This window comes from Akebia trifoliata, chromosome 8, assembly GCF_017979445.1.
Source record: "Akebia trifoliata isolate Shusen 1 chromosome 8, ASM1797944v1, whole genome shotgun sequence".
NCBI lineage: Eukaryota > Viridiplantae > Streptophyta > Magnoliopsida > Ranunculales > Lardizabalaceae > Akebia > Akebia trifoliata.
In genome coordinates, this window is record NC_141382.1 from 36,408,827 (window position 1) to 36,433,329 (window position 24,503).

General features: G+C 34.6%; 2 protein-coding genes across 2 annotated transcripts in view; one reads left to right on the forward strand and one right to left on the reverse strand.

The window, feature by feature from the left end:
- The first annotated feature begins 1,198 nt into the window (after nucleotides 1-1,198).
- On the forward strand, nucleotides 1,199-20,390 carry LOC147396631 (importin beta-like SAD2). Its single transcript, XM_086451626.1, has 22 exons — nucleotides 1,199-1,498; nucleotides 2,431-2,566; nucleotides 2,655-2,742; nucleotides 4,176-4,349; nucleotides 6,849-7,011; nucleotides 7,107-7,291; nucleotides 7,377-7,550; nucleotides 8,109-8,254; nucleotides 8,332-8,455; nucleotides 8,554-8,734; nucleotides 9,936-10,095; nucleotides 10,191-10,232; nucleotides 10,317-10,435; nucleotides 10,523-10,721; nucleotides 11,668-11,799; nucleotides 13,859-13,962; nucleotides 14,111-14,290; nucleotides 17,308-17,447; nucleotides 17,929-18,068; nucleotides 18,223-18,392; nucleotides 19,299-19,425; nucleotides 19,517-20,390. Exons 1-22 carry the CDS (start codon nucleotides 1,409-1,411, stop codon nucleotides 19,681-19,683), a joined length of 3,141 nt encoding a protein of 1,046 aa, XP_086307752.1. The 5' UTR covers nucleotides 1,199-1,408; the 3' UTR covers nucleotides 19,684-20,390.
- Nucleotides 20,391-23,488: 3,098 nt separating this feature from the next.
- KU70 (ATP-dependent DNA helicase 2 subunit Ku70-like protein) overlaps nucleotides 23,489-24,503 on the reverse strand; it is a 43,345-nt gene continuing 42,330 nt past the window's right edge. The window contains exons 18-19 of the mRNA XM_086451628.1: nucleotides 24,217-24,400; nucleotides 23,489-23,735 (exon numbers count right to left, since the gene is read on the reverse strand). Of these exons, the coding sequence (XP_086307754.1) occupies nucleotides 23,622-23,735; nucleotides 24,217-24,400 (298 nt within the window). The 3' untranslated portion in view covers nucleotides 23,489-23,621. The remainder of the gene's footprint in view (nucleotides 23,736-24,216; nucleotides 24,401-24,503) is intronic.

A 24,503-nucleotide genomic window follows, 5' to 3' on the forward strand; every position in this document is an offset into this window, starting at 1 on the left:
GATTTTTTGCGTTTTAAGTCATTTTTTAATGTTCCAGGATGTTTTGGAATCGATTTTTCATAAGGAATTCAATGAGAATATTTGTTTGTGTCATTTATAAATTTTTTTGTGTGAAATGGTCATGAACTTTATGAAGGGTATTTTCGTAATTTTGTCAAATTTTGTGAAAATTGACAAAATGATTTATTTTATTTTGATTTGTTATTTTATGTATTTGAAATGATTTTTCTAAGCGTAATGTAGGCTCTAGGGATGTTTTGATGTTAGTGATATTTCGGTAATTTGATCATTTTTTAGTGATTTTTATCGTAAAGCTTCTTTTTATCTGAAAATGATGATTTCTACGTTTATGGATTATATTTTTCTAGCGTAGTGCGGTTTTTATAGTTTTGTTAGTTCGTGATACCTCATCCGAATTTCTGAAACACATCCAGTAACAAATAAAGCATTGGAATATCATCCATCATTGAGAACCATTGCGATCGGGTTGACGAGTTGATTAATCAGGCGAATGCAAAAATGGGATGTCTACAAGAGTTCATTTTCCACCATTTTATTGCACCTAGGAAAATATTTAATTTTTTTTTTATTTTATAAAAGCTTTTTTGAAAATAATTATTAGTCTAATATATTTCTATTGGAAAATGCTAGAATGACACAAACGGAGACACAAAGAAAAATATTTACTCGTATCTCGCGGAAAAGCATCTAAGATAATGTGCGTGACACCACATCATTTTGTCACCTTTGTGTCTCCGTTTAGGTCATCCCCGCATGACTCATTTCTATTTGATTCATTGAAGTGAACTTGCGAAATTTATGATCATTCGAGTCTAAGTGGAGTTCTAATACGATGATTTCTAATTTTGAGGAAATGAGTTAATCATAAAATAATAACATAGGAGGTGACATTCCAAATGTTTTCCCTCCTAGCGAAAAACCATTTTGGTGAAAACTTGACTTTCAGGGAAAAAAAAAAAAAAATCAAAACGCCTAGAAAATCACATTTTCTAGAAGATCATTTTGCCATTCGTTTTCAATGGCCAATCAATCAAACAAACCCTAGAGAAGTCAATTTCTCCCACCGAACTCGAGCACTGTTACACGTCCGAGTCAACGTGCTGTGTCCTCCGAGTCAACTTCTCGCGTCTCGGAGACTTGAACCCTAGGGGTTTAAATACTCCATTTCTTCCTCGTTTCTCTGCGTAGTAATACTCTCTCACGCACAAAAGGAAGAAAAGCTCTCTCAATTTTCGCAGCCTTTCTTCTTCTTTCTCGAAACCCTAAATATTAAATCTCTCAAAACTCAATTTCAGATTTTTTTCGATCGAATCTAGTTTTTAATCGAAAAATTTCCATTTCTCGATTGACGATTATTCGGATTCGTTGAGTGTTTGTTACGGTTCAGATGGATCTTCCTGGTCTTGCTGTTATCCTTCAAGCCGCACTTAGCCCTAATCCAGATGAGCGAAAAGCTGCTGAAGAAAGCCTCAATAAGGTATTATTGATCTCTTGTTTTTGATTCGTAAATCTCTCCAGTTCTAGATATTAGAGATTGATTCATAGTTGAAATTGATCCCTGTTTTCCTGACATTTGAGATTGATCGTCGATGTTTATATATATTTGATTGTATTAAATTGTGCATTTTTGCTTGTTAGTTGGTTTACTTGTGACAGCCACTATATATATATTAATGGTTACTTTTTTCCTTTTAATTGAACAAGATAGATAGTTTTTTTATTAGTTCTGTGAATCATAGTAACCATGTTTGGATTAGGTAATCATTTTGTGGGATTCAATTCAGTTCATTCGAATAAATCTGGAAAGTACGCATGTTGTTTTTGTATTTCTTGCCAAAACCCATCATCTTCAAACTCCCTAAAAACCAAGTTCAACTTTGAAGCAGCCAGTCCGCTTCGAAATTTTTGAGGAACCCTCCTTCTAATATGACACATATTTTTTTTGTATTTATTTCACACCCCTACTTATTCATTAATATTTGGAATACCTCCTTGGAGACACCACTTATAATCTAAAGGAGAGGGTTCTTCTGAAATTTTGAAGTGGGATTGACGCTTCAAAATTCCCCCCCCTAACCCGATCTTGTTCTTGACATTTAAATGTTGAAGAAAATAACTTTTTAAGGTGGAAGGGTAAAAATATTTCCATATTGGGCGATTAATCAATAATTCACTGATTACTTTTGTCTATTAGTTGATTTAATCAGCCACTCCCTTATCCGGAGAACTTTATATGTGTGTGTGTGTGTGTGTGTGTGTGTATTTATTTATTTATTTTCCATTGAATTTGGAGAATTTTATTTCTATGATGTGAAGCTGTCGTTACTTCTTTGAGTCCTCACTTTAATTCATAATTGGTTTGCCATCATTTTTTTCCTGATGCAACTATTATTGTTATTTCGATTGCAGTTCCAGTACACACCACAACATTTGGTGAGGCTGTTGCAGATCATTGTAGAAAATAATTCCGACTTGGCGGTAAGACAAGTCGCCAGTATTCATTTCAAGAACTTTGTGGGGAAAAATTGGTCACCTCATGATCCTGGTATGTCATTTGCATGAGTTGCAACTTCCAAGCCTACTGATTCTTCCTGTGGAGATTTAAATAACACTTTACTTATTTCCCTATGTAGATGAGCAGCAGAAAATATCACCAAATGATAAAGACATGGTTAGGGGAAATATTCTAGTATTTATCGCTCAAGTTCCCCCTTTGTTGAGGTACACTATTAGATATATAGCTTCTGCATTTCCCAAAATTCTTGTTGTCCCAAGTAGCAATTGAATTGCTTGCACCAATAGTTTTCTTTGTTACTACAACCCTGTTCATAAGTTTGGAGGGATATTATTGGAAAATGGTTAGTAGAGGAAAGACAATAAGGTTGGAGGGGTAGTTTTGAAAAGGGGGTTAAGAGAGGAAAGATAATAAAGTTGGAAGGGTATTCCTAGAAGAAGAAAGACAATAAAGTTAAAAGTGTCCTCGGGATTTATAGAGAGATTAAATTTCAACCTCTTTTTATAGGGGGATAAAGAGAGTGGGTCCACAATTGTGTTTTGCGATATATATATATTAAACACATCTTTACAACTCCTATAAAAAAATTTACCAGTCTGAGATTTAGATCCAACGGTAGACCACCTCATCCTAATAATTAACCCAACTGCCACAAGGCATTTCATGGAATTAGATGATGTTGTGAAGATCCTACGGTGGAAAACTAACCCAACTATGACTAACTAAAATGTTTGAAACCACCTAGCAACTACCCACACATATCTCTCTTATAACTTCTCTCCTTTATTGTTTTCACTCTTCACCTCCTCTATCTTTACTATATTTCCTCTTTTTACCTCTTTACCCCACTTTATTGTTCTTTTACCCTCTTAACTTTAATTTTTTTAAAATAATACCCTTCCAAGTGTATTGCCTTTCCTCGTCTATCCCTTAATCCCAAACAGGATGCACGTGCCGTAGACTACTATTGGAAAAGGGGTAGTGAAGGAAAGATAATAAAGTTGGAGGGGTATTATTGAAAAAGAGGGGAGAAGAGGAAAGACAATAAAGTTAGAGGGGTGTTAGAGGGGTATTCTTGGAAAGGGGGTAGAAGAAGAAAATCAATAAAGTTGAAGGGTATTATTGGAAAGGAAATGAGGAGGAAAGATAATAAAATTAAAAATTGTCCTTGAGATGTGTAGAGATATTAAATCCCAGCCCCTCTTTATGGGAGTGGGGGATAAAGGGAGTGGGGTCCACTACTTTGTTCTATTATATAGTGTGTATGTGCGCGTGCATGTAAGTATATGTCCCTTGTTGATAGATCAAAAAAGGTAAGATGAGTTAACACTATTTGGACAAAGGCCTATGAAGATACTATTCAAGTTATTGGGGACAAAGCTGGCTTGATCTTTGATTCCCCTATGGGCTCACACTTGCATGTTTGTGAGTACTTGTACTCAATTGTATTCTGTGTACTCTCTTCATTTAATTTACTAATGTCAATATCACACTCTCGGTTGGTTGTTTGTAATAATTCATTTTTTTGTGAATATTTGTATTCAATTATATTCAATTTACTCTCTCCATGTCGTACAATTCTAATTTTCTAATGTTAATATCACACTCTTGGCGCTGATTTCTATTTAATGTTATACAGAGCACAGCTTGGCGAGTGCCTCAAAACAATAATCCATGCAGATTACCCTGAACAATGGCCTAAACTTATCTATTGGGTGAAGGAGAACCTACAAGGTCAACAAGCATATGGAGCTTTAAGTCAACAAGTGTATGGAGCTTTATTTGTGCTGAGAATTGTTTCTAGGAAATATGAGTAAGTATATGTTGTTTTATCATTATAGAAATTAAAGATTTCTTGCTAGTGCCATCTATTTATACAGGGAATTTCCTTTTTCATTTGCTTATTTATACTTGATAGTTTTCAGGTGTATCACCTGTAGTTTTGAAAGAAGACAAGTATTGTTGCTGTTGGGCATGGTTACCTTTTTTTGGTCATCTGACCTGAAACAGAAAGAGACCTGAAAAGTTGCATATAATAGCTATATTCTATACTTATATTTTGATATCATCCTCGTCTTTAAGGACTTATTCTAACTATTTGGGATTAGCCGCAATAGCGTTTTTAAAAGGCCATTGTGGTCTATCCCCTGGGATTAATGTGTGACTTCTCCCAAATATTCTGTGCTTTCTCAAAAAGTGCTAAAACTCGTCAAATGTACGATCATCCAGATGGATGCCCCTCACACGTTCTACATCTTTTTAAATTCCTTAGTGCACCTTATGTGCATATGCAGGTGGTGTCAGATGGTAGTACTTAAGGTTCAATGTCTGCATATATGAAACTGTTTTTTAACTTAAAATATAATTTTTCACTACATTTTGTATTACATATATTGTTAATGGAAAAGGGTATGCTCATGGGGCTTAAGCTCCATGCTGTAAGGCTTATGCTGCAGTCTACACAATCGATGCTCCTACCCCATGCACCCATGTTTAAAATCACAGACTGATCCTGTATGTTATTCCATAGTATCTCGATCAAATATCCCTTGATAATGCAAAACATAATGTCAGTGAGAGTTGATACCTCGACTTAGGTTCAAGACCTCCTACACTTCCTACCTATTATCCACTAATCCCGTTAGCCTTAAAAATATGCATAGTATAAAAATGATATGAAATGATGCCACCATTCATTTAATTAGTTGAGTAGCTAGTGATGTTTGCTAATCCTTATGAACCCAATGCCCTGAGTGAAGGACAACACAAGGCTTTAGAAGAATTAGCTTTGATTTGATGTGGACTATGTAAATCCCTTCAGTTTGATCTGGACCATGTAACAATATTGTAAGCCTTTGAACAAACTTAACACCTCCACCTCATTGGATTTTTGAGGTCAATTTGCCCAGAAAATTCAAGCAAAGATCCTTTATTGCTCCAAGCTCCTTCAATTATAGCCTTTGAACCTTGCTTTTGGGCCAAAGTCCATCTTGCCAATCAAATAAACTAAATAGCTCCACTTTAGCATGGTCATAAGCCTTGTCCATATAAATCTTGCAAACTCTCTGGGATATTTGACCCTTTCGGCAAGTCAATGCATGCTTCATGAAAATTTGTCTTTGACATCTTGCTTTTTTGATATTAACGAAACATAGGCATTATTCAAGCAACAATCAAGGTAGGCATTTGGACCTGGAGCCTTATTGCCCAATAAAATATGGGGGGTGGGGGGAAGTCGGGATCTCCTCCTCAAAAGCTCTTAAAGTGCAACTACTCTCCTTCATAGGAATACTGCAAAAAGAATGCATCCAACGAAGATTTGTATGCAATATACCTTTTTCAACTTTATATAATCGTCCAACTTTTGAACAAAGAAAGAAATGAGAGTTTTTGGTGATTAATCTATTTCATTTATGTGAAAAACTTAACTTCAGAGTTTCTTCTTTTCGATCAAAGTCCTCCCTTTTGTTTCTTCCTCCTTTGAACAAAAAATTAATGATAGAAAGCGCATGGCATCCTAGAAGATTCTTTATAAAGAAACCCTAGATTCTTCTTCTTCTTCTTCCCCACCCACTCCTACTCCTAGTCCTTTCCTTGTGTCTGTTTCCCCTTGTCTGTACTCTTACATTTCAAGAAAAAAGAAACAAATTGGCACTTTCAGACCTTTGTCTTCCCTCTTTTCTTCTTATTCTTCTTCTTGTGTTTCTATATGATGAATTATTGGAGACTTTTAGCATATTTTGGTTTTAGAATATTATCCAAGCATTTTTTTCTCAATTTATGAAGCAAAGTTTGTTTAATCCTACTATCCAATGATTTGAATCCCAATCTATATCCAATTCTACTCCTTACAATTTGTTTTGATTTTAACAGCATTGTGGATATGTAGTGAAATGTTATTAATATTTACAAATTTCCTTAGATACAGAAAAGTTCTTATTTGATTAATGGTGAACGCATTTTTCTGTAGTTTTTTGTGAAGTGATGTATGGCCAGTGACAAGCATGCGTGGTCCCAGTACTGCTTTATTGTTAATAGTACTAAGTTCCATTAAACAAGATGGTAACACCTTATAGTCTAAAATGGCCAATTTCGCAAGCCGCCACGTCAAGAATAACTCCTCGATAATTTGGGATTATTTAATTTCATAATTATTTATCAAAAAAAAAAAAAATATTTAATTTCATAATTTCCAATATTGTTATCCTTGTTTTCCCCCCTTATTTTTCTTTGTAGAATGTGTTAATTATTAATAAAGCATTATATTTATTGATTTTACTAAACTTCCCTACTGTTTTGTTGTTTTTTGAAGGTTCAAGTCAGATGAAGAACGGACACCAGTTTGTCTCATTGTCGAGGAGACATTTCCGAATCTCCTCAGTATATTTAATCAACTTGTTCAGATTGCCAACCCTCCTCTTGAAGTTGCTGAGCTGATCAAACTCATCTGCAAAATTTTCTGGTCATCAATTTATGTATGTTTGTGCAACATGAAAAGTTGATAGTTTTACAACAACTCAGTTTTAAGATTTATCATATTTTAACCTAATTTTGATGATTCTTTTTCCAGTTAGAGATTCCAAAACAGCTGTTTGATCCAAATGTTTTCAATGCATGGATGATTTTGTTCTTGAATATATTGGAAAGGCCTGTTCCTTCAGAAGGCCAGCCTACTGATCCAGATCTCAGGAAATCATGGGGATGGTGGAAAGTGAAAAAATGGACAATTCACATTTTAAACCGATTATACACTCGGTCGGTACTTGGTTCAAAATTGGCTCTCCAAAATTAATTTATTGTTTTGTGACTTGTCCTGACCGTTTAAATCTTTACCTCACAGGTTCGGAGATTTGAAGCTTCAAAAACCAGAAAACAAAGCTTTTGCTCAAACCTTCCAGAAGAATTATGCTGGGAAGATTTTGGAATGTCACTTGAACTTGTTGAATGTGATCCGTGTAGGTGGCTATTTACCTGACAGAGTTACCAACCTTATTCTCCAGTATCTGAGTAACAGGTTCGTGTAGTTTTTGTTACTAAAGTCTATTTCATGGTAACATCGAATGCTTATTTATTTCAGCCTTCACATGCTGCTCTTTATCATCATACTTCTCCTAGTTACTGATAATTCAATATGTATGATTTCTTTTTATGAAGCAACTAAACTAGAGGAATACATCATATAGGGCAATTAACAATACTCATGCAAGGCAGGCTTCTAAGTTCTAATACCGACTTCAAGGCTGTACATATAGGCACAATAAGCAAAAAATCAATAACTTTTCCTGTTTAGGCATGGTAACTGATATTATTTACGTTGAAGTAGAAGTGGTTGCATACACACATATTGGTGTCATTAACCTAATTACAAAGTTTTCATACATACTTGATATCATCAAACTCAGTAGTTGGATTTGTATGCTGCTTTCCACATAATGAACACTATTCTGTTCTTTCAGCAGTTAATTTGGATGTTGTAGGTTTAGGCAGAATACCAATTTTATCACCAGGGATAATTTTGTATCAGGTGTTTTACTTGGATGAATTCATTCAGATCATGTTTTACTTTCTGCAGTATTTCAAAGAATAGTATGTATCAGTTGCTGCAGCCACAGCTTGATGTTGTTCTTTTTGAGATAATTTTTCCCCTTATGTGCTTCAACGACAATGATCAAAAGCTATGGAATGAAGATCCTCATGAGTATGTAAGGAAGGGTTATGGTGAGTAATCAGAATTTAGCCATATTGTTTTTCTCAGAAGTCAACAACTGGTCTGAGCTTCACTTGCCTTGCTGCAGATATTATTGAAGATTTATATAGTCCTAGGACAGCTGCCATGGATTTTGTTAGTGAGTTGGTTAGGAAACGTGGAAAGGAGAACCTTCAAAAGTTCATTCTGTTCATTGTAGAGATCTTTAAGAGGTACCTGTTAAATTCCATATTCTGCAGAATCTATGGGGTTATGCTGTATTTCAATATTTGAGAATTGTTTATATATTTTATATTATTATGCTATCCAGATACGATGTGGCTTCAATAGAGTATAAACCATATCGACAAAAAGATGGTGCCCTTCTTGCTATTGGAGCATTATGTGATAAACTGAAGCAAACTGAGCCTTACAAGTCTGAGCTTGAGCTTATGTTAGTGCAACATGTTTTCCCTGAGTTTAGCAGTCCTGTTGGACATCTTAGAGCGAAGGTTCGTTGCTTTACACTCGTGTTTTGTTTGTCCTGCTAATCTAATATAAGGATGCTTCATAAGTCTCTATTTATGATGGGTAAAAGGTTTTAATTTAGAAGGAAAGAAAATCGAGAAGACTTACCTACATAAAAAAACACATAAAGACTCAGACTCCGTTGTAACTCAAGATCCACAACATGTTCCCATTTAAACACAATTTCAAATGAAAAAACCTGACTATAGTATTAAATTTCGAAATATTTCCACAAAATGTACCGAAATATTTCCATTCACTAGTTCCAACGTGAAATTTAACCAATGGTTTTTTTTTTTTTGGTTTATATTTTGGTGGAAATAATTATTCATTTCGTGAAATATTTCGATGAATAGTGGATTTTGATCAAAATTATCAAATTTTAGGTATAAGAATGCAATATTTCGATAGAAATATTTTTACGAACAGTTTCTACTGCAATATTTTTTTGAAAAAAATTATAATTACTTTTAAAACTAAAAAATTTGTTTATTACACATAGTATTTTATAATAAAAAAATGTATATAACATTTATCTGTTAGTATAAATAAATTATGATTAATTTATTATCTATTATATCTTATTTTAATGTACTCTAAGCCTATTACTACATTTATATAAACACGCACACAGTCAACCATGATTTAATTAGTTGGAGTTATAAAGGAGACTTTTGTTACCACGGCTTTTTTCATACTACAGGAGCTTAGGAATGCATATTTCTGGTAACTTATATATTCTTGAAGTGTATGAAAGATCCTGAAAAGAGTGTCTACATGAAATGCTTTCTGGATGAGATCATTTATATGATATTACTCCCCCCCCCAGACACACACACACACACACAAAAAAAATAAATAAATAAAAGAAAAAATAAATAAATAGTAGTAAAATAAAAAACACACACACACACGTCCCTGTGTACTACTTCAAGGAGGAGCACTGACAGTGCCTTTTTTTAAACTCCTGTACAACTGATATCTACTTGTATGGATATTTATCTTTCAACTGATCTCCCTTGTACTCTACTTCAAAGGGGACCACCTATGATACCTTTATTTTTGTGTGGTTCAACTGATCTATGTTTGTATGACTATTTATCTTTCAAACCGAATAACTTATCCCCCCCCCAGATACGTTTTCTGTTATTATTTTACATGACCATTTAATTTTTGGAATATTAGGCGGCATGGGTTGCAGGCCAGTATGCCCATATCAACTTCTCAGACCAGAACAATTTCCGCAAAGCATTGCATAGTGTTGTTTCTGGGTTGCGTGATCCAGAGCTTCCAGTCCGTGTTGATTCGGTTTTTGCCTTGCGTTCTTTTGTTGAAGCTTGTAAAGGTATTTGCTTCCTTGATCTCTGTTATTCATTTTGATCCCTGGAATTGCATCTTTAGTATGCATTTCAAACAAAAAGTTTCTGTTTCATTATGCAGATTTGGGTGAGATCCGTCCGATTCTTCCTAATTTACTTGATGGTATGTTGTTTATGATGCTTTTCTTGATATTCTACCAACTTTCCATCCAATTTTTCTTTTAGATATTAAATTTCCTTTTCTCAGAGTTCTTTAAACTCATGAATGAGATTGAGAATGAGGACCTTGTTTTCACCCTTGAGACTATTGTGGACAAGTTTGGGGAAGAGATGGCACCGTATGCTCTTGGATTATGTCAGAATCTGGTAATTTACTTTGATGACAACTTAACTATTTCAGTATATATATATACACATGTTTGAATAGTTTCTCATTGGAACTCTTAATTTTAGGCTGCTGCGTTTTGGAAGTGTATGAGCATTGCTGAAGCCGATGATGAGGCTGATGATCCTGGCGCTCTAGCTGCAGTTGGTTGTTTGCGTGCCATTAGCACTATTCTTGAATCCGTAAGCAGGCTGCCCAATCTTTTCGTTGAGATTGAGCCTACTCTATTACCTATAATGCGTAGGATGTTGACCACCGATGGGCAAGGTTTGTATTTTACCGTTGAGGAGGCTTGCATTGTAGATTGTACATGCTAGATCTACTTTGTTCATTTAAATTATAATCCATCTTAAATTTAGCAGAGCTGAACTTATTACAAAAGATTCAACTTTTTATTAACCAACTCAAATAATTCGCGAATTACTATTTATATGGATCGGTACATGTGCCGCCTGTTCATTTTGTACATACATGGATGGGTGTTTGAGAGTGGTATAATGTCATATACCTCTGGGTGGTGAGGAAGCTACACTTAAGGTGCTGCAGTTGGGAAGGACCTTCCTTTTTCTATCTTCTATTTGTTCTTCCCATTCCTCTTCTGTCATCGTTTATGACCCATTGTATCATTTCATGGCACAGATCCTTTTACAGTTTCTCCTTTGTAGAAATTTTTCGGACTCGAAAAACATTTTCACATGGGAATGTGGACTGGCCTTAATTGATCTATTGATTCACTTTTATTGAGATAGTTCATCTCAACTGTTCTTATTTGGTAGTGAATACTTCAATGAATACCTATAATAGAATATGCTGTCTGTGTTCAGAAATCAGAAACCTACTATAATAGATCCATAGCATATGATATGCTAGGGATGTGGAGTGGCCTTGATTGATCTATTGATTCACTTTTATTGAGACAGTTCATCTCAACTGTTCTTGTTTGGTAGTGAATGCTTTAATGAATACCTATAATAGAATATGTTGTCTGTGTTGTTCAGAAATCAGAAACCTACTATAACAGATCCCTAGCATATGATATGCTGTTTATATGTTATTTGCCGATGAAGGCTATTTAAACATGATAGTTCCCACAATAATTAATTGGAATTTGTGAAATCTTAGTTGATTTAGCATTTATACAATTATTGGTTTGACTTCTCTTGGCTCTTCTTTCTAACTTTGCTTCACTGAATACTGATATATTCTTCAACAGAGGTCTACGAGGAAGTTCTGGAAATTGTGTCCTACATGACATTTTTTTCTCCGACAATTTCTATGGAGATGTGGAGTCTTTGGCCTTTGATGATGGAAGCTTTAGGAGATTGGGCTATAGATTTCTTCCCAAGTAAGTTCATATATGGACATTGTCTTAGATCTTCTTTCTATGTACTGGCCATTGCAATGTCAAATCATCAATACTTTTATGATGTTTTTTCTTAACGTTTCCTGTCTCTCTCTCTGAAAGATCACCCTGTTGTTTACTTCTTGTTTGGTATGAGTAGGAAAATGTCTTTTGATTATTTTTTGCAGTTTTGTTTTGCAATAGTTGTCAATTGATTTGATTCATTCTCCAACTATGTCATTGAGAGCTATTCATTGACCAAAATGCCACCCTTTAAAAAAAAAAAAAACTCTAAAAATAATTTTTTTTATAAGTGGACACAAAAGCCAAAGGAACACAAAACAGAATAACTAATGAGAAGAGACTTCGTTGGATTTCATCTGAAGGAAAACTTTTTGAAGTGGAACCCTCTAATTCTGATTGGATGGACCTGCCCATTTAAATTTTGGGACCTTTTCTTTCTAATAATTGATTCCAACTCCCCTTCCTAATTATCGAACGCACCATTGTTCCTTTCTTTCCATTGGCCCTGTAATATTATGAAAGGGAGAAGTTTCTACAGGACATTAGAATTATATGTAAAAGATTTGACCAGCCATTCTTTACCAAGGTCCAATACGCTTTTAGGAATAGTTCAATACATCTGGAATTGAACAATGAAAGCTGACCAAACATCACAAGCAAATGAACATTGAGAAAAATGATTTGACCCTCTCTTTTGCTCCTTCTCAAAGTGCACCAAGTCCCCTTCTGATTAGACTGTTGATTGTAAGAATTTTGTCCATCTTAACTGTCAAAAGCATCATATTTTGTGCTTTATTAGAAAAAAAGATGATGAAATATTTTTCTTATTTTAATGAAATATTTTTCTTATTTTAATGAAAATGCTGCTTTAGTCTCACCAATAGGCTGTCACTATGGAGCATATTCGGTAGTGGTTCAAATGACTAGGGCTTTGCTATGAGAGCATATTCGGTAGTGGTTCAAATGGACTAGGGGTTTGCTATGAGAGGCATGTAGAAGTTGAAGGGTTTATATCATGATGGTTAAACATGTGGTAGCAAAATCTCCCAAAAATATGGTGACAAAAACTAAGGTGGTTTTCTTGTGTGGTTGGCCATGTTGGATAAGATTTTAACAATCAACCACCTTATAAATAGGAGATTCAGAATGCCAAAATGGTGCACCAATCCAAAAAAAATGGTCGTCATGTGTAAAAAGGCCTGAGGAGACAGTGGTCCATCTCCTTGTTCTTTTGGTTTAGATTTAAGGTCTACTTATTTCGGGCAGTTTGGTATGAATTGGGTTGCCTTTACGAGAATGCTTGAGTTGATGGAGAATTGGCATAGTAAAGCCTTTTTGTCAAAAGTAATGTGCTCATTCTTTTCCTCTTTTTTGGTTGATATAGAAAGAGTTGAACTTTAATATCTTTGAGAACAAGGAAAGTTCTAGAAAAGAGGTTGAATTGAAGATAAAGGTGTCACCTTTTGCAAATGGGTTTTGATTAATTGGGATTTTAGATATTTGTGCTGTTTCATCATAGGTATTAGTCCCTCCTTCTGGTTATGGTGATGATGTGATTGGAAAATAAAAACCTGAAGAGGTAGAAGAACACCGAGTGAAAATTTGGTGAAGTGACATAATCACCCAAAAGTGGGACTACCGACAAAGGATTTATGTTTACGTACCTCACATCTGATTTCTATTAGACGTGAATTGCATATTTAAATCGGTAATAAGACAATTTCTAATTCTTTATAACATGCTCATGCAATGCAGTTATCTCATTTTTTGTGGCCTTTCGTAAATGCAAAAAGACCTTTTTAATGGTTGGTGCATTTCATCTTGCCATTCGCATGGATGGTTTTGTTTTTGGTTATGGCTTATGCACAACATTCTTGATGAAGGACGCAATTTATTAACAAAAAATGATAAAATTTAAATGACCTGGATACAATATCTTTCATTGTGGAATCAGTTTTCAAATACTGTTCGTATTGTCCCCCTTTTTTATTTTTATTTTTTATTTGCTTTTTGGTCTTATAAGATTATTTCCATGTAGATATTCTGGTTCCATTGGACAATTATATATCCAGGAGTACTGCACATTTCCTCACCTGCAAGGATCCAGACTACCAGCAAAGTCTTTGGAATATGCTTTCATCTGTGAGTGATCTTTAAATAAATTGCCCATTCTGTTGATTGTGGATGTTGGATAAATGCGAGAAAAAAGTTGTAGGACCAACTGGCTGTCAAAGTGTGTTTCTTCATCTCTTTTATCTAATAGGTCAGATGCTTGACTTTTTCTATGCAGATCATGGCAGATAAAAATATGGAGGACAATGATATTGAGCCTGCTCCTAAGCTCATTGAAGTTGTTTTTCAGAATTGCAAAGGGCAGGTGGATCAATGGGTTGAGCCATATCTCAGAATCACAATTGATCGGTTACGCCGAACAGAAAAATCTCACTTGAAATGTCTCCTGATGCAAGTGGTGAGAAAATAAGTGATGCCTTAAAATACTTATTTTTTCTTTAACAGTTTACCGTTCAAGTTGCTTTATTGCTTTATCTGTCCGTGACCATGCCATAGTAGCGTGTAAAAATCTTAAAATTTTGCCATAAATGGTTTGGGTGATGGTGTTCTATTCCCCTTTTTTTCCCCTGAAACATCAGGAAGCCCTTTCTTGAGTTCAGTTATATGAGAAGAATGTTATAGTCAGAAGGTTGTGTGACCAATTCTTTTATGGACCTTGGCTGTTCTAGGTTCTTGAGATCGATTTGTGAGATTAATCTTTTCTATGATATGAGTCACCAATTAAGTGTCAAATGCTCATTGCATGGAAATTGGCATTCCTAAACTTGTTTTTTTGCCAGGTACATATGTTTGCTCTCGTGGTAAATATGATTAGACTGTATTTATGGATGTTTCATTTGCACATCCTTCTTAGCCTTCTCCTTTCTCTTGGTGCACCTCCGAAGATGTCTTAACTTGTGCCCCTCCACATCCTTTGACATCTTGTATCTTCTGCCTTCCATGAGAGAGCACTCAGCCATATTAACTTTCAACTTGTGCCCCTTCAGGTCCTTCGGCGTCCCATGGTTTGCCTTCCATGAGCCGGAGTAGTTGGTCTTTTAGACCTTTGCCAGAATTCATATCTATTTGGGCCATTTGGTCAGCTGGCTTTTTTTTTCCCAACTTCAATTATATCCGTTTGGCCAGTTGGCTTGATGTGTCTTTGTGATGTATGAGGTTTCTAGGGGGTATTCTTTGTTGCTTTTGAGGATATTTTAGGGCTCCTGGGGAACAAAAGTATGGTGTTCGTAGTTGGGAATGTGGTGGACACATTGCTAAGCAATTTTGAGGTTGTGGGTTCAAGTTTAGCTTACCCATAAATAAATAAAAAACTATTAGGTACTGCATGCATTATTATATAAAGTTTTCATTTAAAAAAAATGTATGAAGGAATTAAAGCTATGTCTAACTAATTAGAACATGGACTATTCCATTTGCTTGTTTATATGGATGTGCCATAGTACATACAAACTATATGATATCTAGATACCTAATCAATCATACTCCATTTTCTGTTTACAAATTAATATTATATGTAAAAGTGAAGTCTTACACCTTGAATCCTTTGACTTTGTTCTTAACAGTCGGTCAATCTATGAGAAATCGTCTGATGGCCTTGCAAATATCAAGAAGTTTATTATAATGGTCTTAAAAAAATAGTATTATTAAGTTCCTTCCATAAGCCCCCTGCCTATAGGAGGAGGATCGGTTCTTGAAGTCCTAATGTTTGTCCAAAGGTTGTAAGATGGTCACAGGAGTTCTCTTTCCATCATCCTTGTATATTTTGTTCATTTCCATTCCACGTTGATTATGAAGGAAATTGACAAGCTAATCAGACCTTGTCTGGAACAATGTTTTTAGAGGCATGTGATATTTACCTCTGGAGGAACGCTTCACAATGAGGCTCATTAAAAACGCTTTGAGGCATAAGGTTGAAACATAAAAGCAGCTAAGGCGTACGCCTCAAACCAAAAGACTCGCAAAAGGCATACGCCTTAATGTGAGGCGTAAGTGAAGCATACACCTTTTAGCTGAGGCTTACGCCTCACATTTTTACTTTTCTTTTCTTTCTTTCTTTTTGAAATAAATATTTTTTATTTCTTCCTTGCTTCTTGTTTTATTAATTATGCAAGATCTTATAAATTTCATCTTTGCTACCATTTCCTTGTGGCATGCAACGAAAATTGTTTAGTTAATTTGGGCATAGACATTGCTCAGTTGGTACCCATTGCAAAACAACTTTGAGGTCGTGGGTTCAAGTCCGGTTTACACATGTAAAAAATTGTCAAGTTAATTGATTTATAAATATGTTTTGTTAGTTTTTAATATGATATAAAAGAAGTTATTTAAAAAATATTTGGTTATACTTTTACGATAAACATAAAATAGTTATTTACTGTAGAAAATTTCAATATTAAATATAAAATAATAATATTTTATATGTGCGAATAATTGTTATTTATTGGAAAGGATTAATACTTAGAATTCATTTGTGTATTTGATAATTGGGAATATGTGGTTGCCATTCTTGTTTTTAAATTGTTTAATATTAGTTATTTTATATTGTATTATTTATTTAAAAATAAAATGTGCGTGAGGCTTACACTTTACGCCTCAAGGCATTGGCCAATCAAACGCCTTAGCGTCTGAAAACATTGGTATGAAATGACGGACAAAAATATCACTTGGTTGATTAGAAATTTGTTTGCTTTCAAGAAAAATGGGTGTCTGGGTAATTGTCTGTTAAAGCTCACAAATATAGAAGTCTTTGATTCAAAGCTTTTTTGGATTGGTTAGATCTTGGTCCTGGAATATTGGTTTTCTCATTAGGAAATACATTGACTGGGAAGTTAATTCAGTTGTAATCTTTTTTGCTGCATTTCTGATATCTTCATATCTCCAACTGATGAGGACAATCGGGTATGGAAAAATAGTCGGGATTGTGCTCTCTCTTCCTGTCTTTTGGTATACAGGATTCATTGATTAGAAGGATCCGACATTTTTGCCTTTGTTTGGGGTTCCAAAATCCATTCCAAGGTAACCTCTTCGGTTTGTTCTTCTGCCTAGGATGAGATTCTAGTTGTTGATCACCTCATCCTAGGCAATATCATCATTGTTGATTTTTGTCCCATATGTAAATCCATTGAGGAATTTGTAAATCATCTTCTCATCCATTGGAAGTTAGCTTCATTTGTGTGGTCTCACTTGCCCCTTCCGCAGTCACTTTTCAATTTTTTTAAGTTTATATCATCTTGTGCATACAGTATTGTATTGCTTTATAGTGGTACGCTTCTTACCCTTTTCAAAATGTTTGCTGCAATAGCATTCTTTATTGCGTTTGTATAGTTTTAAGGGTATCTGTTCTGGAATTTATTCTGTTCAACTTGTCTTGGAGTGAAATATTTATAAACAACACATGTAAACTTGTTTTTGCAGTTGGCTGATGCTCTTTACTATAATGCTACTTTGACGCTCAGCATACTGCAGAGGCTTGGGGTTGCAACAGAAGTTTTTAATCTATGGTTTCAGATGTTGCAACAAGTCAAAAAGAGTGGTGTACGTGCAAATTTCAAAAGGTGACCCCAGTTTCTCAGTCCTTTTAATTTATTTTATTTTAGATTTTGATCAAATAGCTTTTGGTGTAGCTCCTAACCATAGTAAAACAAATAGTTTGCAGTTTGCCGATGTTCTTTATATTTTATTTTAAATTTGCAAAATTCTCCGAATTAGGGGTTAGTTGATTACATCGGCGAATTGATGAATTAATTGATGATTCCTCAATTAATCGTGGAAGATTGTAATATTTTTACTCTACACCTTCAAAATTTTATTTTTTCAACATTCAAACATGAAGAAGATAGGGTTTTTAGAGAGGTTGAAAATGATGGGTTTTGGTAAGGAATCCATTTTTTTTTTTTTGGGGTGGGGGGGGGGGGGGTATAATCTTCAAAATTTTGCCTATTTTTCTATGGAACTTTCCCAAATTTATCTGAATTAATGAATTGAACCCCTACCAAATACGAACTTTGTTTCTATGAAACTTAACTGTGTTTTCAGGGAACATGATAAGAAAGTTTGCTGCTTGGGATTGACTTCACTTCTTGTGCTTCCGGGGGACCAGTTACCTGGGGAGGCTTTGGAACGTGTTTTCAAGGCAACACTTGATCTGCTTGTCGCCTATAAGGATCAAGTGGCAGGTTGCTTAAATTGTTCTTCAGATGTTTTTCTTTTCATTGTTCATTTGATCACCCTTTCTTTTTTTCAATTTTCTTTCCAATTATGCTTACTTATGACAAAGGGCTCTGGGCTTGTTTCATAATCTGTCCCTGTTCCTCTTTCTTAAATCAACAGAAGCGGCAAAGGAGGAGGATGGCGATGAGGACGATGATGATGATGATATGGATGGGTTCCAAACCGATGATGACGATGATGATGAGGATGGGTCTGACAAGGAAATGGGAGTGGATGCTGAGGATGGGGATGAAGCTGACAGTATTAAGCTTCAAAAATTAGCAGCCCAGGTCAGTGAAATTTGGATATTCTTCTGATTTTTAGCTATTCTGCATTATATATCTGTAATCTTCCATTTTGGCAGCCTAGAGATGCATGTTTGTTCCATCTTATGAACTTCGCGATTGGTCAAGAATTTTATGATTAAGTAATAAACTTTGCGATTACATCAGAAAAAATGAAATATGACATTGATGCGCTAGGAGCTTAGGAAGAGAATATGACCTTGATGAAAATGATGGTGACCATTTTACCAATAAAACATAAGACAATAATGATGTAAATGAGGATGGCATTGAATTTAATATTTTTGACTAATGAATCCTACCTTGGACTTATGATTGTTGCCCTTTTTGTATTTTGAACAATATAAATCTTAACTATATTGTGGACGTGTGGTTATTTGTTGTGCATGCATGGATGGAATCAATATGGGGTTTGGTAATTGATTATTATTTTTCAAAATATGGTATTTAACGATATAATAACATGAGAATACCACTTGATAGTAACAATTAGTCTTAAGTCCTAACCCTACCTTGATTTTTTCCTGATGTTACCAGTTTTTTCAATTTTTTCGTCTTGCCAACTTATTCCTGAACTCCAACTTGGATTTGGTGCCTATGATTTGGACAAGTGCCACATGGCAGTCATCCTTCCAAAATATCAGTTTCGACTGGTCTCTTTGTAGGGTTTTATGATTTCTGTAAGAATTTGTGTAAGCTTTTGGCCCTAGAATATTTTTGAACAAGTGATCACATTTGTTCCATGAAACACAAATGCATGAAACATGAATGCATTCAGAAATCTAATCTATATATAGAGCTTTTTTGTCATCTTATTTGTATTTTCATTTCAACCAATTAAATGCTCTGGTGTTCTTTATTTGTTATTGATGTTTTGGATGGTTATTACAGGCAAGGGCTTTACGCGCGCATGATGAAGATGACGATGACTCAGATGATGATTTCAGTGATGATGAAGAGTTGCAATCACCGATTGATGAAGTAGACCCTTCTATTTTCTTTGTGGATACTATCAAAGGTAATTGAGTGAGATCATGCTTCAAATGTGTTTGGAAAATCTCTTTAAATGTTTTAAAAATCCCTGACTTAGAATTGTCCTGTTTTCAAAGTCCTACAAGCAACGGACCCTCCAAGATTCCAGAGCCTTGCACAGACGCTTGACTTTCACTACCAAGCACTCGCTAGTGGCATAGCCCAGCATGCTGAACAGAGGAGAGTAGAAATCGAGAAAGAGAAGCTAGAAAAGGCTGCTGCTGCTGCAGCTGCAACCTCGTGATTTTATCAGGGGGAGCACCAATTTTTTGTTTTGCTCCCAAATTCTTGCTGGATCCATTTGATTAGTGGTGGTAGGGAAACCAACAGTGGGTCCAAGTCCCGGTGGAGCCGCGGATTGGTTCATTGTTCATGGTGGTCAGCTAGCTGAAAGGTCCTCCAGGTTCGAAAGTCTTTAGAACCTAAATGTGTCTTGGTTCCCCAAGAGAAGTGAAATTGGTTAGTAGGGAACACAGGTTGTCTTTTGTCAAGGAGCTGCCAACAGCTTAAAAGTGCATGGCAGACCCCCCCCCTATATAAGCTTTTCTTATGGCAGAAGAGCTTAGTCCTCCATATTTTTCTTTCTTTCTTTCTTTCCTTCTCTTTATTTTTGTTTTTGTCCAATGTTGTACTGATTCACCATTTGATTGGGAAGGAATTCCCCCTTTTCTGAGGTCGGAATGTATTGGTTTTATTAGTAATCCTTTCTGTTTTTTAGGTAGAAACAGGGGGGAGGGGTTTCAAGTATAGAGTATATATATGATTATTTTGTTTGTTGGGATTGACATCCAGCGAGGAGGTGTTTGATAATATGTCGGCTGTATTGAGATGTTAGGGGTGGAAGTTTATCCACATTGGAAAAGAGTCCATTGGTGTTGGTTGTTGTTGTCGAGAATGTAAGACAAGATTTATTTGTTCTTTTATATTTCCATTAAAAACTCTTGTCGGTTATATTGTTGATAGGCTTTACATCTTAACTAACATCTAAGGGAGGGGAGTGAAGTGCCCAAAATGTGCTTTTCTCCCGTTTTAGGCTGCCCAAGAAATTGGGTGCAGTGCTGATCATTTTAATCACCCATAACTAGTCCCTTTAGATCGATCTCGAAGAGCTTTTCTCATTCTGAGTTTCCAACTTGAATCAGAGAAAAACCAACGGACCACAATTCTTGAACTTGTAAACCACTTTTGAAGGGTTGAGAAGAGTTCTCATTTTTTTTTTTTTTTGTGGGAGAACATCCTCGCAAGAAAAATCTCTTATCCATTCCAAAACTTTATTAACCCATGACGGCATATAGGCATATATCGTTGGCTTCCTAAGCGATGGTTGCCAGACGCTGCCATATATATATATACGCTAGCTGATGCCATGCCTATGGCATGGGTCATCCACTTTTGTGCATGTGTTCATTACGTATTGAAAAATTAATTAATTGATAATTCAATCTAAAAAAATGGTTTAATTTTGAGATCTATCGCAATTAATTTTTTATTTATTTATAAGAATTGATCATACTCTAAATCTACTTACAAAATGAGTCATGCATTTCGTCAACTTGAATCTAGAAAGGGTATCAAAAATGTTAAATTTTTCATTAAGTACATTAGAGAGGAATGAGGTCAAGAGAGATGCCATAGGTTTGAAAATACAAATAGGCACATCAAACATTCCCAAAAGTGTGGGGATCGAAAATAAAATTTTACGTTTTTTCCTGACTTGTTGCCCTCTAAGTTGAAGAGAATTACAATTGCTGTAGTTATCTCTAAAGAGATCTTCATCCCACGCGTACACACCATTGATTCAACAAACAATATCGTTCAAAATACAAAATGCTCTTTTAATCAAATCAAACTATATATAATGCTTACAATAACTTGTCTCTATTACCCATGTTTTAGATAAAAGAGAAAAACCCAAAGACGATTGTTGCTACCATCACCTAAGTGTGTAACTTCAGTTATCCACTAATTTCTGAGAAAATAATTAACAATTATAATGAATGTGAAAAAAAGTGAAAAATCTGTAATTTCGAGTCTCTGTAAATTAATGGAGATGATTTATCTACCAAGTGACCAATAGAACACATACCTTAATATCTTTACATTAGTTTCTTGAACCAAATGAGTAGATCATAAACATTTTCCCTAATATTTCAATTACAATAACATAGATATAACAACTTAGGTGGACAAAAACTTTCCATAAAATCAAAGATCCAAACCATTATAAATAACAAATTTGGATTTTTAGGGATCAATTACATTGCTCTAAACAAACTTTTACTTATTAGCAACCATTCCCATAATTTCTTTGTTTTTAATTGGGGTGCCAATACCAGCATTAAAGCACACTCTTCGAACATTACAAATCCTAATTTAGCGTGAGGTCTCACGTATGAGAGAGGGATAGAAAGAGAATGAAATGGACTTTTTTTTTTGGATATATATAAAAAAGCGATAAACTTTTGACGAATTTACAATTCTGGCTCACTGTTCATTTTAATGATCAAAACGTGAACAATAACAAATTATTTTTTAATGAATATGTGATCATTCACGTTTTTATAATTAAAATGAACAATTAACCAGAATCATAAATAACTCATTTTCAGCTCACGAAATGGTAATTCACCATTCGTATTTTCCTTCAATTTAATTAGGTAAACTCCTTACCTTGTCAAGTTTGTTTCTTTATGAATTAGGCAAGCATGACTAACTTATTAAGATTTTAAATCTTATTAAGGTTCATTGGGTCCACATAGATTATCAAATTGGCAATCCAACACCCATCCCCCTTGAGCATAATCGAAGGTGATGAAAATGGATGGCTACCGAATTCCCAAAATTTAAACTAAAATTTAACAGTTAAAATTAATCGTTTTTTTTTTTTTTTAAAGTATTTTTTTTGAAAGTTCTTAGAATTTTTTCCTTTATAACCATGTGGCAGCAGATGATGTTTTTGGATGTCACAAATAGATGTGATTAGGATCCACTATGTCAAGTAACAAATTAATTGCATTAATTTTAACTTTAGACGTTTGCTGGGTAGCAAATTTTATAAAATAAGGTTTGGTGGGTAACAAATTTCATAAAGGTTCTTTGGAGTTGTCAGCATTCTAAGGCAGTTTTGTAATAAAATGCAACAGTTTAGTGAAGTGTAAATCTCAAATCTTAAACTCGGTTGGAAAATCTTAGACTTCATATCCTCAAGATGCGGCATATATTAGATATACGTTTGTATGAGTCCTACAGTTGTATTTTATTAGCTAGACTAAAGTTTGCTTGTCTACGACACATCTTTTTTGGGGTTAAAATAAAGTTGAAGGGGGTGTTACTAAAATAATAATAAAAAAAATCTTAAAAGGGTAACAAATGAAAAATAATAAAGTGAGTAAAAAGAAGAAAAGAAGTGAAATTAGAGAGGGTGAAGGGGAAAAGAAAAGTTCGAGGGATATTAAAAATATTGAGGTTAAGAGGGGAAGAGATGAAAAACAACCAAGTGAGTTAAAGAGGTGAAAGAAGAAATACATCGAATATAGAAGGGTGTGAAGAAGAAAGACAACAAAATGGATCCCACAAAATTTTCCCCATACAGATGTAACAAAGTGAGTTTGGGTTATGAAGTTTTGAAATGGACTGACTTTTTGTGAGAACGATCTACACACCATAAAGATGACTTTAAAAAAAATCAGCCCATTTCAAAACGTTTTAGCCACATAAGACAAAACTGTCTAGAACATTGTCCACCAAATACTAGCCACATATATATTATATATGGGAGCACTTGACAGACAATCTTAGAGGGACAAAATTTGTCCTATATATAAGATTCGATTGGGCTGATTTTTTGGAAGGATGATATCCTCACCATAAAGACCATTCTCACAAAAAATCAACTCAGTTTAAGTCATATAAGACAAATTTTATCTTCCAACATTGTCCCCTTTTATATATATGTATTAGGCTTTGATGATGATTATGGATATTTTTGCTGCTTGTATATATTTATAGAGAAAATCATTTTGACAACCACCATAATTAACACGTATCAATTCCGCTAGGAATGCAACACTTGATCATCTTCTTCTTCTACAACATTAAATTTTTAACAGTTAAAAAGAAGTGTTCATTACTTATCTGATAAAAAAAAATCTTCTAAACGAACTTCAATTATTAAGCAACAAATTATTTCCCCAAGTGAGCTAAAATCCTGCTGATCAAAGATTCCTTCTTCCCAGTAACAGGGAGGTTGTGTGCTGTCAGATAGTACTTCAGCTCCATCACACCTAAATTCTTCAACTGCAGAAAACAGATCCAACTTTGAACTATTAAGTTACACAAACACATGAGGATTTAGAACATGGTTTCAAAAATAGGACAGATCCAATTTGACTCTGGGCATTTGCACTTTGAAACCACCCCACCCGCCACAAACAAACACACACACACACACACACACCAACATCCAATTTTGAGGTTCAACTTTTTGAAACCTCGATTAAGTCTTTAGATCAGTTTCAATGTTTTTTTTTTTTTCGCTTCACATATAAACGCTTTCAAGAGAATTTAAATGTTTATAATTGATATAAAATGAGATTTTGTGATTGTACCATCTATTAACAAGTTTATAATAGAAAAAACCAATTATTATTTGAAATATAAATTTGACAAGGATTGACACAGTTGAATCAAACCAACTTGATGGATGCAAATCTGATCCCAAAACCAGTTCTTGAAACCATGTTGAGACAGAATTTAAAAAACAAAAATTTGTTGTCACCTTTCCATTGTCAGCAAGTTCAGCCCATTCATAATGTGAAGAGGCCATAGCTGCAGTCTCAGCCTTTCGCTTTCTGGAGGCCTCAGTTGCTGACTTTGCATCAACAAAGTCAGCTTCCTCCTGGTCATAATTTTCCCCATAGACAGAGATCTTAAATTCCTCCAGTGCATTAACAATCCCTTTCCTGCAGTGATCACACTTTAAATAGATAATTTCTTTCAAATTTATATAGAGGTGGATATGATTACAGAGAACATTTTTTCAAGAAATTGCTTTCCAGGAAAAAT

Coding starts and splice junctions, on each gene's coding strand:
- LOC147396631 (XM_086451626.1), top strand. CDS start 1,409: ATGGATCTTCCTGGTCTTGCTGTTATCCTTCAAGCCGCACTTAGCCCT. Junction 2,567..2,654: donor TTGGTCACCTCATGATCCTG/GTATGTCATTTG, acceptor TTCCCTATGTAG/ATGAGCAGCAGAAAATATCA. Junction 8,456..8,553: donor ATTGTAGAGATCTTTAAGAG/GTACCTGTTAAA, acceptor TATGCTATCCAG/ATACGATGTGGCTTCAATAG.